This window comes from Semicossyphus pulcher, unplaced genomic scaffold (genome assembly GCF_022749685.1).
Source record: "Semicossyphus pulcher isolate SPU_LCO1_2020_fin unplaced genomic scaffold, fSemPul1.0.p SCAF_9, whole genome shotgun sequence".
NCBI lineage: Eukaryota > Metazoa > Chordata > Actinopteri > Labriformes > Labridae > Semicossyphus > Semicossyphus pulcher.
This window is the reverse complement of record NW_027211770.1, coordinates 1385008-1402208: the sequence shown is the minus strand read 5'-3', so window position 1 is coordinate 1402208 and position 17201 is coordinate 1385008. Positions and strand designations below refer to the sequence as shown.

The window sequence follows — 17201 nt, the reverse complement described above, 5'->3', positions numbered from 1 at the left end:
GTCCCTCCAAGAAAAAAAGTTTAGATGGGAAGGTGGGGGCCTGTGGTGGGAGGTTCCAGTGAGAACCGAGTGAATAGGAGGGTTTTATCCAGGCAAGAAAAGGGCGCGTGAAGTACGAGGCTGTGTATGGGAACTTTTCCTCATGAAAAGGGGCTGAGGGTCTACGATGGTATTTCCACATTCCCGAGCCAAAATAAACTGGAAAAACATGTCTTAATATCAATGAATAAATGTAAACTGAAATGACACACACACTCAGGGTATGAAAAATTTTACACATAGAAAACTTAATCACATCATAGAAATCAACAGCCCCACATGTCTACTGACTAGCTGTCCACAGCGATCAATCGACATATCAATCAATCACTTCATCCTTTGCTGCCTTTCAGGGCTAACAGTCTGTTGTGCTAAGTAGACAAGCAGTGACATAAGGGCTGTAATCCGTCAACACTCAGTATCATAGACCTCTAATGACCCTGCAGGTCACAGGGTCGAGTCCCTCATTGACTCTGGCACTGGTGTCATCATCTGTCCTTTCTCTGGAAATGCTACTTTCTCTTAGGAATTAGTCCCTTTTATATCTTCTATCCTTCTCATTCCCACTCCTGTGGATTAAACATCTCTGGTGAAGTCTGTTGGAACAGAAAGAGTCCTTCTGCTGAGCGTTTGATCAGATCCAAATGAAACCTGCAGAGGTCTCGAGGCCTAGATTGCAGTAATCTACTAGGCTCAGATTGATCAGTCCAATCAGACGACGGTCTCTGGAGAAGACAGACACATGAAAAAGACTGTGGAGTGTAGCTGCGATAACTTTTCATACGGTGACTGAATGTAGAAATCTTATCAAGTGAAAGGTTGTCTGGCCAGAACAGCGTGGTCTCACAAAATGATGTGAAATTATCATGACCTCTGAACTCTACGTGGTGGATGAGGCTCATGTGTTACATTTACAATGAGGCACCACAGAAACAATGCAAATTGAAAGTCATCCTTTCACATGGTGGAGACGTGAAGTATATAAAGCGATGTGGTCTGTTTGGGGTGGCTGTCAAGGGCATTAAATTGGACATAATGAATTTCCCTTTTGGGATCAATAAAGTTGTTTTTGTTATTGTTATAAACTTTCACCCAGCCCACCTGAGTCCTATGCTTGACAGACCGTCAATATGGATTTATTTTATTGTCACATATCCCACAGATGCTTGATTGGATTGAGATCTGGGGAAATTGTGAAGTCAACACCTCAACTCATTGTCGTGTTCCTTTTCCATTACTGAACCATGTTTGCAGTATGGCAGGGTACACTATCCTGCTGAAAGAGTCATCAACTTGGAGAACAAAATGTTAACTTGCTGCCTAACATATCCCACTCTCTGACAGGTGCAACTGTAAAGAGATATGTTCACGTGTCAGTGGTCATAATGTTATGGCTGATCATTTCTCACATCATATAGGTTACTAGCGTAATGAAGGTATGCAACATTACAGATGTAAGTAGTTTTTGATCACATACATAACAATATGTAACAATAAGTGTCTATAGTGGCTGAATTTCTCTCCCATGTGCATGTGGTTCACATGGTGCGAGCACATAATGAGCCACCACCATGTAACAGTGTTTAGATGTTATGGTCATTTGACAGGACTTTAAAGGACATGGCTGTCATTATTTTGTTTAGTTTTTTTTAATCTTCTTTTCATTGAAAGAGCAAGACCAAATATATTGTTGTCTGTCTTTCAGTAATTTACAGCTTTGTCTGACTTCCCAACTCTAGCACTTAGCTCTGAGCACATATGCTGAGGACATTTTATAGCTGGACTGTAGCAAAGATAGTGGCGAGCCCTATAAACCCAGAAGTACACGCACACTCTACCCAGGCGCTTCCCCTCACATTAACCAAACAGGGTATTTACAATAGTTGAGAACAAACCCACACTATGTTCTACATGTGTGAAAGCGCAGCTTTAGTCCTACCTGATTCTCCAGCAATGTCTATAGTTCTTGTGTGAAAGTGGCATGATTGATTCAGTGATGAAGTCACACAATTGCTTGGTCAAGCGTTAGAGTTTTATATTAGCAGTTGCTCTTTCGAAATGAATAGGCTCTAATGTTAGTTACACACCATAACTACCAGAATAGGCTCTCAAAGCTATTGCTTGCTTGATTCATCCCACGCTCACACTCAATAAGTGGATCCCACTTCTGTCAAAGAACACTGCAGGCTACTTGTGTGCAAGTGTAGCTGAGATCTGACAATCACCTCCTGAAAACAGCTTCTTCTCTGGGTAGATTAAAAAACAAATATAATTGACAAAAATATTGTAGAAAGCTGAACCTGTACTCAAAGAATCAGGAGTTATGTTGATTAACTAACATAGGCTTAGCCACAACCACTTCCCCAATTATGGCAAAATACCTGATATTTACCACGGGATAATGAAACAAAAACATGAAGAAGCGGTGACGATGGTTACTGACTGTGACCGTCCAACACTGAGCAGAGTAGGAGCTAATATTGCTCTTCACGCTCCAAGAAACATGAGGGTGAGCACATAGTTGAAGCACCTCAAATATGATATCAAATAACAGTTATTCATTCCTCATTCTTTTGCATTTTCAAATTACTTCTCCGTCTCTTCTGCACCTCCAGTACTTTCTATGCCACATAATACGTATGACTCTAAGAAAAAGAATATTCAAACAAAATATACTGAAATTGTGTGTGTGTTTATACTCCTAAATGATCAATCAGAAGTCAAGTACTTCTTGTTTTCACATTTGAGTCTTAAAAAATCGCATCTGAGATGGCTCCTCTTGAATCCTAACAGAAGTTAAATTATACTCTATCTTGGGATAAATAGTTGATAACAAAAGATTCATAATGACAAAACGTAAAATTCAGAGTGAGTCAGAAAATTTGAATCAATTTTAAAAAGATCTCTTTCAAATGAAACATCTTAAGATATGTGGGGAATGTACTTTCAAACAGCATTTATAGATGTTTTGCTGTTAGCTTAATCACTGCAGCTAGAGCTCAAAGAAACAGGGGTAAACAGAGAGCGTCATTGACCTCATTGATGTCGACTCCTTCTGTGTCTTTGTGCCCTCCTTTTTTTCGCCTTTTGGCTTACTTCGACATTTTGTCACCAAACTTGTGTCACTGGCAACGGAAGCCTGCGTTCAGCTGATTGTCTCCTCAGCTCTGGGAAATGTATGAGCCAAATATTAAAGAAAAGAATCAGGCTGAAAAAATATTTCACTAAGCTTTACCTGAAAGAAGGGAGGATTTAGGTTCTGATGCCAACAAGAGGGCAGCAGCTGCACAACAGGATGCAACAAAGGTGCACCTGTTGTCACTCACACACACACACACACACACACACACACACACACACACACACACACACACAGAGCCCATTGCAAACACAAAGAGAACAGCACACACATTCACACAAATATCTGTCTGCACCTACATGTTGTTGGGTCTCTTCACAGTTTGGAATACAAACAAGACGTGGCAAAACTGAACGGGCATCCAAAACGCCATCTCAGGAGTGTTTGATGTGACCACGGTGGGAAAAAGGGAAGTGAAAGTAGCAGCTGGGGGACTTATGAAAAACTCCCAGTGGCAATGGCAAGACAGTAGTGAATAATGCCTTTAGACTTGACTGAACTGCTTCTGACCTAAATGAGTGTGGCCCAGAACACAGCCCCACTTTTAGCACAGTAAATATGGGAATAGATCATGGCTACTAAACACAAACCCCACAGGTGGACTGGCACGTGGTACGACTGTCTGCGAGAGAATGATCTAAGAGGACTTTCCTTCTCTCTCATGCTATTTTTACTCTGACAAGCATCTTTTCAAGCTTGTAGCTTCTTCACAGTGAAAAAGCTAAAGGAAGTCAATATAACTGCAGCGGTCCATCGCTTCTTTTTATTTAGTGATACTTCTATCGCTCAGATATGTCACATGATGTATTTATGTTTCTTTGAAGGTAAGTGTGAGTGTGTGTGTGTGTGTGTGTGTGTGTGTGTGTGTGTGTGTGTGTGTGTGCATGTGTGTGTGTGTGTGTGTGTGTGTGCGTTGATGGTTACTCAGGTTGCACAGTGTAAACAGTGAATGCACCTGTGTAAATGACACAGAGAGAGCTGTTGTGTTTAGCTGGGAGGCCATCAGGGAATAAGGCATGTTGTGCAAACTGTGTCACCTGGAGAGGACAAGGAAAAAGTGTGGCACCACCCGTCACAACCACAGCTGAGCCAGCCGACACAGCCAGATCTGTGTTCTGAAGATACCAGCAGCTCTCCTACACATGATAGATAGTCATAACTGTGCATGCAAATGTTAGGTGTACTTTTAGGGATTGAGCTGCGACACCTGGAAACAGAGAGAAAGCCTGTCACAAACAGACAGACGGCATAATAGAAAGTCACCTCACCTGTTGGTGTTATTTAAAAGCTAAAGAAAGGAGGGACTGTTCTGTCACGCATCAAAACCACAACCAGACAACCACCCTGCACAGCTGTGGTAGTTCAGGAGTCATGAGATCTGAAAATCTGAGATGTCATATTAAACGAAGCAAGCTTATAGTTGCTATGAGTCTCCTTCAGGTTGGGGGTCTTTCTCCTCTGTTGGAGGGCTGTGAGGGCCTTCTGCATGTGTTTGTCCACTAATCTACCCTGGATGTAGGCTATTTAAAATTTTAAGTAGTTGCTAATTGATATTATTTCAGATTATTGTATTAAAAGTTATTTATTTGCCATGAATATATTATCCCAAATAACTGGTGTAACTATAAATGGTTTAAAGTTATATAACTCATATATAATCATGTGACGCCATGTGTTCTGCTATTGGACCTGAGTCATGTAGTTTTGGAAAGCATGAAAGTAAGGCAGGGTTCTGTATGCTTAATGTTTTTCATTCTGGTTTGGACTCCAAAAAAAAAATCAGACTTAATCAGAAGATGCTCAATGCAGTGATATTATCGCCTTCATACCATGGGGGGACAGAGATGTTGAGCCACCTCTGTCACCTGAGAACATGTGTCAACACACAATCCACACATCACAACTCCAACCACATCCCTCTTCCACTGATGAGGCCATCATGCTATTTCAACTTCGTTCATGGTTGCTGCACTGATGGCCCAACATTAGGCTGAAATACTTCTCATTCACTTTCTTTACTCACTCTGAGCTTCCCTCCTGACGGTTTTGTCAGACTTGTAAGTTACTAGTCTGATCCCTGTCTCCTCACTGTGTGTATCCACAACAAACAGAGCTTCACCTATCAGGTTTATCTAGTAATGAGTCTCTAGTTACCGAGCTTACTCCCCAGTCAGCACCACTATAAACCTTTAGGGAAGTAAAGTCAGAAGGGCCACAATTAGAGAAGTACATACAGAAGAAGCCTGTGAAAGCAAACACAAAGAGGGCAAAGAGATAATGCACACTCATGTTTCCTCCTTTCTTCTGACCAACTTTGAATCATTGCTTGTGTTAAACTTGAGGAAAATCTGTGTAATATTGACGAGGCACAGGGCTAAAGACAGACAAGAATAGAATACAACAAGGTCACTAAGCACAAAGAGTCAAGGTGTTGCATGTTTACATTCCTGGTTACACACACGAGCCACACACGCACAAGACATGCTAAGCTCTGTGTCTTTTACAGGGTTATTCCTTGAACCTGGATCAACTACAAATACTGTGACAGAAGAAGGAAACTTACAACTTGGTCAAACCGGTGGTAATTTAATCTGTGTCCTCATGAAATATGCGTCTCTAAAAGCTTGAAGCGCTTGTTTTATATTATTGAAAGTGACAAGATTACTGCTAGTACGCTAACCACTTGGTTTAGCATTCTAGTATAGTAGTATTATTCTGGTATTTTGTTGTCAGGATTGTACATAATTTAAATCAATAAAGAACTACTGAAGGGAGACAAAAGTTCAGAAAAGAGATGATGCACTAACAGTCATTTCCTGGATCTGTGTGACAAGGGGCTCGTCGCTGCCCTGCTCCTTTGGGAGACAATCTGCAGGTCATGAGCCTTTTTGAGCCATGTCACCTTGTCACCTTCGTAAAAATCAGACCAAGCTGGACACTAGCCACCAGGTTTGGTGGGTGAATATGTACAAATCACCAAAAAGGAAAATAAAAAAATATATATTCAGAGACAGAAATAAAGTGCTAATTTTATTATAAAGGCATTAAAAAAATGAGATTTCATGTTCCAGTATTTGAAGATTGGGAGTATGACTGAGATTTGAGATTTAACAGCTGATGCTGCTTATCCCATCAGGTGCCATTTAAACCAGTGCAGACGAGGCGACAACTAAAGGAGCTCTGATCAAACATGTGGGAAACCTGATGGAAATAAGGCATTTGTGTGATTCATCTAATTTATAAAGGTTTTTACTCAAAGGTCCACACATGTAATTTGATCTACTGATATTTCTCCTCGGTCTCCTCAGTGGCAGCTTGAGTGACGTCACATGCTTCATGAACATCATGCGTTATTGGAGGTCTTAAGGTGTTTAATTTCTTTATTTAGTTCCGTGCTTGACTCAGACACCGACATCATTTTGTGAAGGACAGAAAAAGAGAAAAAGAAAATAACTGAAAATTCACCCTTTGGGTCGTACCTTGTGGGTTTTTTTTAAATGAACTATTAAATTACTTAGCTAAGTAAATTTAAATTACCTCTTTCTTTAAAGAACCGCACAATCACGATTTGGTGGTGAAAAACATCACATGTAAACCTTGTGAAAAACTCCAAATCATAATGTGTTCATGTGTTAGATCATCTGTAAATGCAGGACCCAGAGCAGATCTGCCAGGCCGAGCAGACCGATCTAAGGTGAAACAATCTTTGGTGTGGCTGTTCAAAACAAACAAAAGCATTATATGGATCCTGCAAACTAATGGAAAACTATTCTTGGCAGCCTAGTCTTCTCAAACCATTTAGCCTTTAGAGACAAGAGCTGAAAATCAGACTTAATGTTGAATCTTTCTGTTTTATTACTGACAGAAATGTTCAAAGTGAAGGCATAGATAAGTCCATGCTTAGGTTAAACCTGAGAGGTTTTTCTCTCAGACTGAGATCATCACCTGCTTGTCACTGGCCAGAGTTCACGAACCATGTTGCTGGAGGAAAGGCTTCCATCAAAGATTCATACCACTGACTACTTTGAAGTTGACCCTGAACCAAACATTGTTGCCCACATTACTGAGCTCAACAGTCACTTCCCATGGCAACAGAAAATAGAGAAAGAGACAGAGAGAGGAAGAAAAAGAGACAGAGAAGAGGGAAATATCCATTTAAAGCCATTTAACCCTTTCAATATTCATGACAGAAGAGACTGTGGTGGTTCCCATAAAGTTTGGGACATTAAACCTCCAAAGGGGCACTGAGGTGGGTGTCTTCCCAACCACACTCAGACCTCAGGGCCCCCTATATGCATCCTGGATGGAAAACACTCTTCCGGCTGAAAATGAATCTGAGTGTAGCTTCCACGTTGTCTTGGCAACCTGCCTGACAAGAAAGAAAGAAGGAAAGAAAAAAATAAGAAAAGAGGACAGGAGAGAAGAGAAGAAGAGAGGAGTGTTAGGGTGTGAATGGATGAGCTCCCCGTGTATGGCGCCAGGCAGTCTGCCCGGCGGGGCGACTCAATAGGCAGCAGTGAGGGAGGATGCGGAGCGGAGACGCGGCCGCGAGAGCGGAGGAATGTAGGAGGCACAATAACACACAGCTGGAGTGAGGAATGGCAAGGAGGCGCTGCTAAATTGGCCTATCCCGGCTCCCCTAGCGCTTTACAGCCAGGGTTGAGAAAGGGAGATTTATTGTTGTCTGTAATCATGATAAGAGTTTATAGAATCGGAGATGATGATGAGCTCAAATTGTATGTCCAATAGAACCAATTTTATCTTATGAAGTGGTAATAAAAGTGATAAAAAAACACGAATATACAAATAGCCTATACAAAGTTTTAACGCAAAATTACAATTAACTGAATGCTGCATTAATAAACTTTAGCGAAGTCATACATTAACAGGGTTTTATGTAATGTGGAAACACATATTGTAAAGTTTAACACAAATGCTGAAGGTCCTGAAATGAATAAGAGTAGCCTATAATAATAATAATAATAATAATAATAATAATAATAATACCACCTTGTTCATTATTATTACTTTTTTTATTAAGCCGAATCTGGTTTTTGGCTGCTGCAGGTTATTTTTTTTAATAGTGAGGCAGGTCTCCTCAACTGTGCAGGTGGTTCGGCTCTGGATCCTCCGTCAGAGGGGTCATCAATATAAGCGAGGCTGTGCGTAATTGCGCATCAATAACGACGGCTTAAAATACGCACTTCGACGCCTACCAGCCTGGTGAGTAGTGTAAATATACCACCACCTCTGGCTGGATCAATCAGAAGGTGTTCAACATGGGCCTCCACAGCTGAAGGTAAAGATGCTTGAGACTTTTTTTCTTTGTAAAGCGATGGCAATGCGCAATTGACTGCTTTAAAAACGTCTCTCTCCACCCCTCTCTCTTTTTCTTTCTCACACATACACACACCTCTCCTACCAACAGGCAGCCCACCGCAGCGCACACAGAATGGGACACGCCTTTTTCTCGGCTCCGTGGTGGGGTCGGTGGGCAGCGGGCTGCCGGTGATTGACCAGCTTCTCTCCCTCATCTGTCAGCCGGCTGGCTTGGCGCCTCCCCTCTCCTCTATAAATGTAGGAAATCTATTCATTCCTTTCACACCGAGCCTGCTGAAGTAAGAGGAACTGTGAGGCTTCACGGGATGTGTTGACACACTCGAATTCCGGCTTTTGGTTTATCTGATTCTCTCGCTAATTTGCGGCTGTTTTAGAGTAGCTTTTGACGTATTTATAGCGCCGAGGTATTATTTTACAATCCTGCTGCTAGTAGTATAATTATTTATTTTTTTGTTGTCTATCTTGAGCCGTTGGTTATCTAAGATGAAGGCTGTTACTCCAGTCCGCCCCCAGGACTCCTCCTCCAGCAGCGGCGAGCTCTCCCTGCACTATCTGTCGAAGCAGAGCGTCAACATCGCCCGGTGCAGGATGGAAGAGGAGGACCTGTTCTGTCTGCAGTACGACATGAACGACTGCTACAGCCGGCTCAAGCGCCTGGTGCCCACCATTCCGCAGGATAAGAAAGTCAGCAAAGTGGAGATCCTCCAGCATGTCATAGACTACATCCTGGACCTGCAGCTGGCCCTGGAGACGCACCCTTCTCTCCATAAACAACAGCCACAGCGGAGCGGGACCTGTCCTCCTCCAGCCTCCAACCCCAGCCGGACACCGCTGACGGTGCTCAACATTGACCACCACCAGGTAAGCTTTTATTCCTCGTATTATGCAGGACTTACCGGGGACCCCGAATTACTCTACCTCCCCGTGCCAGACTGCCGTCCGCCAGTCAGACTCAGACAAAGCGCGTCATGCCCGTTATGTGTCATTGTCCTTTCAGTGTTGGGAAAAAACGACAGAAAATAATCAAAACCCGAAACACTTAATTTCACAGCCTTGCAAAATCATGCGCAAAAAAGCATTCGGTGTGGGTTAGATTGCGCACTTGATTGCGGGCTTTATGATTTGCATGATAATGAGAGTGTGTGTCAGAGGCCCACCTTATCCCAGGATTGGTGAAGTACCTCAGCCTGCAGACCACTTCACTGCGCACAATAAGGGCAATTTGTTATTCAATGGCTATAAGAGAATTTATTATGGGAGATATAGCCGGCTAATTTTCTGCTGCTCTGCTGTATATCATTTATTTTGCTAGTCTCTGGGCCTTCTTATAGTCTAATCCATGGAAGCGAAAGAGTTTTAAATGTCTTTTTCTTCTTTTTTTCCCCAGAGGACGTCAATAGTCAAAAAGCCGGAGGACTCTATTTTATGCCGCTGAGATAGAAGCACTGCACTGGTAAGTTTACTTACATTCATAAATCATTATTCATTTCGGGTTTTGTTTTAAATCAGAAATGTAGATTTATTTATTTTTTATTATCACAGATCCATGTGGCCAGTAAAAACAGCAGCATAGTGGTGAATGAATAATCCCCATTAGCTAGATTTTTGCAGCCTATATGTGTGTGAATTGACAATTTCTAAAGTGCTCTGGGGAGGCCAGTAGATGTCAGGGAAAATAATAATTGAGGAACATGAAATTGGCACCAACCTCAGAGGCAGCTGTGCTTTGCGCAATAACTGTCACTGTTGTAGCAATCTGGGAAGAAGAGAGGGTTAAAACCTCAGCTTGCCCTCTCTTTCACACACACACACACACACACACACACTCCTTCCTCCCGTTCTCTCTCTCTCTCTCTCTCACACACACACACACACACACACACAAACACACAAACACTCACTCCTTGCCTTTCCCTCACTGTTTCATTCAACCTGCTGTCCTGGCCTTGCTCTGAATTTAAACACACCTGGATCAGGCTAAAAGCATGTAGCTGGTGTGTGTTACAATAAGACACTCTTTCAGTCTCTCTGAGAGTCTCGGCCGCCTCTTGTCAGCTTACCCAACAGCCCGAGGAGCTGTGTGGTTGTTGTTTGACCTGGTTTGTTTTGGGTTGTTGATCAAGCATGGCCTCTGTTTTGTCGGTGGCGCCAGTCAGTCTGGAGCTCTGCAGCTCACCCCCCTGCTGCTATTCATCCCCTCCACAGGTGTGCAGGCAGCACAGAGCCGCTCCAAAGCCAGCAGAGCTTCGCCAGGGACTCACACCCAACTGGAGGCACAATCACAAGGGGATTTCAAAACCGCTGGGAGGAATTCAACCCAAATAAAATCACTTTTCACATCAGCTTTTCTTTTTTTAACAAGGAATCTATAAGTAGACGCATCCTTCTCTTTCCTCCTGTTTAAGTTGCCCTTTTACTTTACTTCTTGTCACTTTAAGTTTTTTTAAAAGAGAGAAAATATGGAATCCCTCTGCTGAGAAGTTTTTGTTGGAAACCGTCAACAGCTATGAAAACTGTTTGTGAATTGTGCTTAAAGAATAACTAAAAACGACTCCAGTTTAAAGCTTTACTAAACTGCGAAAATTATTGTACATGTTTTGGACATCTATTGTTTCAAATAGATGATTTGTGTTGAACAGGGAAGTCATCCCTGGAACTTTAAAATGTTTGATACTGTAAAAAAGAACAATTCTGATTCGAGACGATTACCATTGTACATATAGAGACACAAATGTTCTATGAAAGTATGTGAAAGGAAGACTTATATGCTTAAAATAGACTATTGTAATTATAAGATATTTTTATTAAAACCTTTTTTGCCGTTATGTAAATATTGTGTATCCACTTTTAAGTCTTTAGTGAATGAACGTGTTTATGCTCTGCCAATTATGTCCTCACATGATGATATCAGTTAACTCTTTGCAGTGTTTTTGGAATAGTTTCATATGTAGCATGTCAGGCTCATTGCAGAGATATTGAATGTGCACTGAAGCAGCCCTCCCTGTGTAGATATGTGGTGGAGTTCAACACAAGTTCTTTGATTATTTGCCCTGCTTAGCTTTCTCTTCAATTGTTTTGTACTCATTAACTAGGACAACTTTGACCCGCCTGGAGCGATGGGCCGCTCTGCTGTTTGATCTTTTTAGAAAAGGCCTGATTTGAGTCTGTTGCACTCTTGTTAAAAATTTACTCAGAGAGTTGCAGCACTTCTGACAGTGTTTACAATGTAATACCTTAAATAATCACTGCAAAACAATGTTATATTTCTCCTTCAGAAGTTAATGATCGATAACATGAAGTCATTCATCTTTGGTTATGAATTGATGAAATTTGTGAACATTAACAGAATCTTTTGGACAACAACCAACTGTATTTGGACCAGAAATGTCTTCAATTAAATGTGAAATGATTTCCCTGTTGGAGAGTGAGCAGCCATTGTTAATGTTAGGGAGAAAGAAAGCCTTTATTTTTCACAACATTGAACACCGAATTTACCTCACCGCCCTCATGCCAGTGTGAGAGGGCACTTGTACATTACTGTCAGCCGCACTGTTGAACTTGACCTTCACTGGCTTGTGAGGAGTTGTCAAAACAATTAAAGTTTCCAGGAAGAATCGTGTCGTCTCAACTTATGTCTCAAGAAGCATCTCTACAGTTCATCGCTGTCATTGCCAATGAAATGTAGAAAAAGAGAGGGAGGTGCAGGGTAGCACTAAACTAGACATTGTGCAGTTTGTGAGCTTCATGGAAAGTAAAAGGGTGGATAAAGATATTAAAATGTTGCAGATGTCATGTAAGTCCCTAAACCTGTTTTACAGGATTTAGGGATCAGGCTTTTTGTTTTGTGGGCTTTTATTAATTCCATCACACACATGGCCGCAGCTTCAGCAGGATTGCAGAGACACACGTGACAGCCGACAGTTAAGATTCATGTAAACTATGAAACAGGTGTCCTTTATTTTAAAAGCCAGCAGCAAAATTATTGTCTTATTGCAAATGCAAAATGAATGACGTCTCTATGCAGAATGATCGCTTCTACATTTAAATGTTTAATAAATATTTCTTAGTGCAATTTATCTCCTGGAAACAAAATACATGCATATAATTGCTGACTTATAATGAATGATTTTGTAGAATAGTTTTAAATAATGTTTGTACAATATAAAAAGGATAACACAGAGTAAAACACCCTATGGAGCCTTTGTGGAATTATTTTCACTGAGCTGAGAGATCACCGCCTTTATTCATCTCAGGGAGACAGTACAGATTAAAGAGGCCACTGTTTGATGTTCACTGTAAGCAGCATAAGCCATAAATAGAATTAGATTTCTGTGGATAAATAATTATAACAGAATGAAGCTGGAAATAGAAGATTAACAGCATTCAGTCGACCATTAATTTACATTTTTACTTGAGGTGATAGTAGCTGTTTCTGCACAAAGGCCTCAGCAGGGTCTAACTTTCACATAGATTTTTAAAAAATAAACTAATTTATTTATATACAGTTGATTATTGATGATGATTTTTAAGTGACTGCAAAGTTAAAAAATAAATATTTCTTAAATGAAAAAAATTGCAACTAGTCCAGCCCCTACATGGATTTTTAAATCTTCACCTGATTTTCAAATGTAGTTTCCTAAAATAATTAGGAAATGTATCCTACATGCAACTAGTGTAATGTCGTTTATCTAGACAATTCTGAATCACCGTCCTTAAACCTCACATTACTACCTCACAGTTGTGTTTGTACCTCTGTCCTTCCTTCTTTCTCACAGAGCTGCAGCCTTTTTCTTGTGCACACACTGACCCTTGTTTAGCTGTCCCCATGTCAACCTGCTGAATGCGGGTTAAGGTGTCCGTTTGACACCAACAAGCCCAGCGACAGAGTCGCCCTTTGGCTGCTACAGACACCTTTCAGACACCCTGCTCCACCGTGGCCATCTGAGGATACGCAGGCCATGCAGGCTGCCTTTGTGTGTTTATAGTCCACAGTTAGAGCCGGGCCTTGCTGCCCTGATGAGCACTGTCCTTGTGATGTGAAATGTGTGTGTTTGAGACATAAAGGGGGAAAAAAAAGAAACTGTGTAAAGCACAGGTGGCCAGTTTGACAGTTGGACCTTCCTGATATGATTAAAGTCATTCTGGTTCTCAGAGAGCTCAACACGAGCCTGACAGTTCAACCAGCCATCAGTAGCCATGACTGCTCAGTCAGTGAGAGCAGCGCGATGCATCTTTTCCTGGAAATTCTACTTTTCAAATTTATGGATGTGGGGGAGATAAACCCAGCTGACCCTTTAACTGAATTAACCCTGCTGACCAACAAATTTATGGATGTGATAAGAGGGAAGAATTGAAAAAAACAATTTGCTTAAATTGATTACATGCATTTTCTTAGCTGTGCTGAACTTCTAATATGATTTTGGTTGAGTGATTCACCTAAAAACAGATACAGCTAATGTCAGCTGAAGTTTTGACACTCAAGATTGTAGTCTAATCAAAATGTGTGCAGTGTTAGCTGCTGTCCCGCCTTTAATGTGTATGAAAAGGAACAGGAAGTATATTTAACTATCCACAAAGGAAACATATTTACCTGAGAATGTTCTTCATGTGACATTGCCTACAAAAGGCAAAGAACAGACAACCAAACAAACACTTGTACTAACAGATGCAGTACACGTAAGCACTAATTTGATCCTATTACATGATGTCCTGTAAGGACCTGTTTTCCCTGAACACAGGACAGGAGACTTCTATTATAGTCCCATGATCTGTAGGTCTAATTCTCTCTATTAGTCAGCAAGCAAATGCTGCCATCCCCAGATACATTATTAATCTCAGCTCCTATTATACTTTGCTGAGGCCATATGTTGACTCACAATTCCCACTGTCTCGCTATTATCTACCACAGTGGTGCCCCATCCTGCATCTCTCCAGCATTGGCACTGTAGGATTTCCCAAATAATCCCTGTTGGGAGTGAGACAGCAGTGCAGCAGAAGGATGGAAATCGTCTGGGACTTGTGCGGAAGCTTCATCAGCTCCTCTGCCTCTTTTAATCTTCCACAAAGCAGACTAACGTTTGGGTTGAATCCCTACCTGCGGCATTCCCTCCCTGCTGCAGATCGTGGGAAAGCATCACTTCCTGTTGATAAGGAGGCCCCAAAGTGCTTTGGTCAGCTTTGTTTTCCACCCTTGAGCTGAGGCTGAGGGAGAGGACACACCGGCCCTGTGACCAGTCACTCCGAAAAGTCATTATGAACACAATATCATTATTATCAAAACAAGGGACTGGTGTGTGTGTGTGTGCGTGTGTGTGCGTGTGTGTGTGTGCGTGTGTGTGTGTGTGTGTGTGGGTGGTGTGTGTCATGCATTGCTCCCACTTGTGTGCATGCATTTTTGTGTTTTCCCTTTGTCTTAAAAATATCTAGCAGAAGATTGCAATATAAAACAAAATTACAGGAGGGATTTCGCGATTTGTGAGACTCACTTTGTCTGATTAAATCTGGCTTGCTCATTATCCGCCACTCTATTATCCTCTGCTTCCAGGTAAAACTACCAACACTGATTGTATCCAAGAAAAAAATAAAACAATGAGATTTTTTTTAGTGCAGTTCCATACAAATGAAACACAGCAGCTCCGAGATCCAGAAAATTTGTCCAACACGGTGCGACACAAACACATAAAACGAGGATGCTTGCCATCATCCCTGCCTTGAATTAACCTTCTGCATATGTTAAACTGCAATAACAGGTTTGGCTGTCGTGTCTCGCCTCCCTTTCTCCCTGATTTAACTCCGCATTACGGCGTTCCACGGGGGCCTATATCCCTGCGTGTTAATCACTGCTCTTCCCGGCGCATTGAGAAATATATGGCGGGTGCTTGCAGAGGAACAGTGGAGGACAAAAACGTGCTCGCTCTTGGACACTACTTGATTACAGACTAATTGGTCTAGAGTGATTAAATATCTCGTGCTTCTCACTAATTGCAGCTATTTAAAGCAGCTATTAGCTTAAAATGCCTGCCACCAACAGCCGTTTACTCATAAACAAAATGTGAGATGCAGCAATTCACCTGTACTGCTGAAAACAAGAGTTACAGACACACACTATCATTGTTCTAAAGTTACACAGCACAGCTTACATATTAAAGCCTGATTTTTCTGAAAGCAAGTGGATTCTTTATAAAATACTTTGCATGACTTTATTAAAGTACATTTAGAAAAAATACAATCCATCAATCTTTTTCCCTTCTGTTTTTTTAAATAAGTAACAGATGTAGACTACATCTCTACTGATGCCTAATTAATCACAATTATATTTTCCACATTCATATTACTAGTGATAATTGATTATTATATTGAATTGATTATTTCTTCATTTGGGCTGTGTTGGTGTTCATGATTTGACATTATTGTTTTTTACATATGAGAGTAAAATATGAGGAAACAATAATCCCTCCTCGGATCATTTGTTTTTATTTAGCAGCCTCGGTCGACGCTTTGCACTCTGAAACACTCAAAGACGAAGAAGAAGGACGTGCTCAAACATACACACTCGACATGTTTATGTGCTCTGAGCCTGGAGCGGCCATCAAACAAAATCACAGGAGAGTTAATGTGTGTACACCCACCAGTTTAGCTTTAGTGAGGGCCTTTCAGGGCGACAACAAATAAGAGACAGGGTTGAACGAGAGAAAGACTGAGAAAAGATGCAGAAAGCGAGGAGGGATAGGGATAGAGAGTGTGAGAGAGATAGAAGAAGGAGGGAGGGAGGGAGGGGGTGAGGACTTGGCATCACCAGTGCCAACCACAGCTCCCGGGAGACCGGCGATGAATTACAGAAATGAGATCTCAGACAAATGCCAAGCTTTTCCAAAGAGCAGCGAGAATGGCTGCGCCCCCCTGGAGAACACAGTGATTAGAGAGGGGAAACCAGGGGTCTGCCAAGCCCCTTAAAGGATCTCTGTTAGTCTCTGTTAGTCTATGTGTATGTGTGTGGGTGTTTGTGTGTGTGTAGGGGTGGCACTGGGACAACAGCCATGTCACAGAACATGACCCTGAGGTGCAGCCATCAGACAGCCAATATGGCGAGTTAAATACCGCTGCTGCATCAGAGCGGAAGGGCTCCAACTGCCTCCAATCAAACAGGTTTCTGTTCACCTAATGAGCTTAATTAATGAGGCTTAGTTTAGACTCCAAAAGATGGAACAATGTGCCACGTTTCCTAAAGAATACAATATCTCTTTAACTCAGGTATGGATGTTTTCCAGAAAGAGGTCTTCAGCTGCTCAAGGCCAAATTAAAACGAGAGTAAATAAGAAGAGTACAGAAACAGACAGACTCACAACAGAGGCTAAAATTCATTCAGCTACATTTCTTTAGTTACAGTCACAATGCCATTGTTGATTACAATGCCTACCTGGATAAAGACGACGATTCATAAAGTCCTTTTTTTTTGCATTGGCAGACATTCTCCATGGCTGAAACAAGGACTGCCCCCTCCTCTGAATCCACAAATCCTCTACAACAAGAAAGAAAGAGTACAGGCCTAGAAATAAGCATATTACTTTGCTGAAGTAAAGCAATGGGAAGTATAACAGATTACCACCAGAGAGGACAAATTTCTACATCATTAAAGCTGCAGAAGATAACACATTCAAGATAAAGAAAATGGGAAAGGAGTCAA

The 17201-nt window shown here is 41.6% G+C and overlaps 1 protein-coding gene across 1 annotated transcript; it reads left to right on the top strand.

The window, feature by feature from the left end:
- The first annotated feature begins 8650 nt into the window (after nt 1-8650).
- On the top strand, nt 8651-12132 carry id4 (inhibitor of DNA binding 4). Its single transcript, XM_069656882.1, has 3 exons — nt 8651-9379; nt 9906-9971; nt 10724-12132. Exons 1-2 carry the CDS (start codon nt 9002-9004, stop codon nt 9951-9953), a joined length of 426 nt encoding a protein of 141 aa, XP_069512983.1. The 5' UTR covers nt 8651-9001; the 3' UTR covers nt 9954-9971; nt 10724-12132.
- Nucleotides 12133-17201: the final 5069 nt, after the last annotated feature.

Bases quoted from the DNA above. Each gene is read 5' to 3' on its own strand.
- id4 (XM_069656882.1), top strand. From the start codon at position 9,002: ATGAAGGCTGTTACTCCAGTCCGCCCCCAGGACTCCTCCTCCAGCAGC. The intron at 9,380-9,905 runs GTAAGCTTTTAT...TTTTTTCCCCAG, and splicing joins TCAACATTGACCACCACCAG to AGGACGTCAATAGTCAAAAA.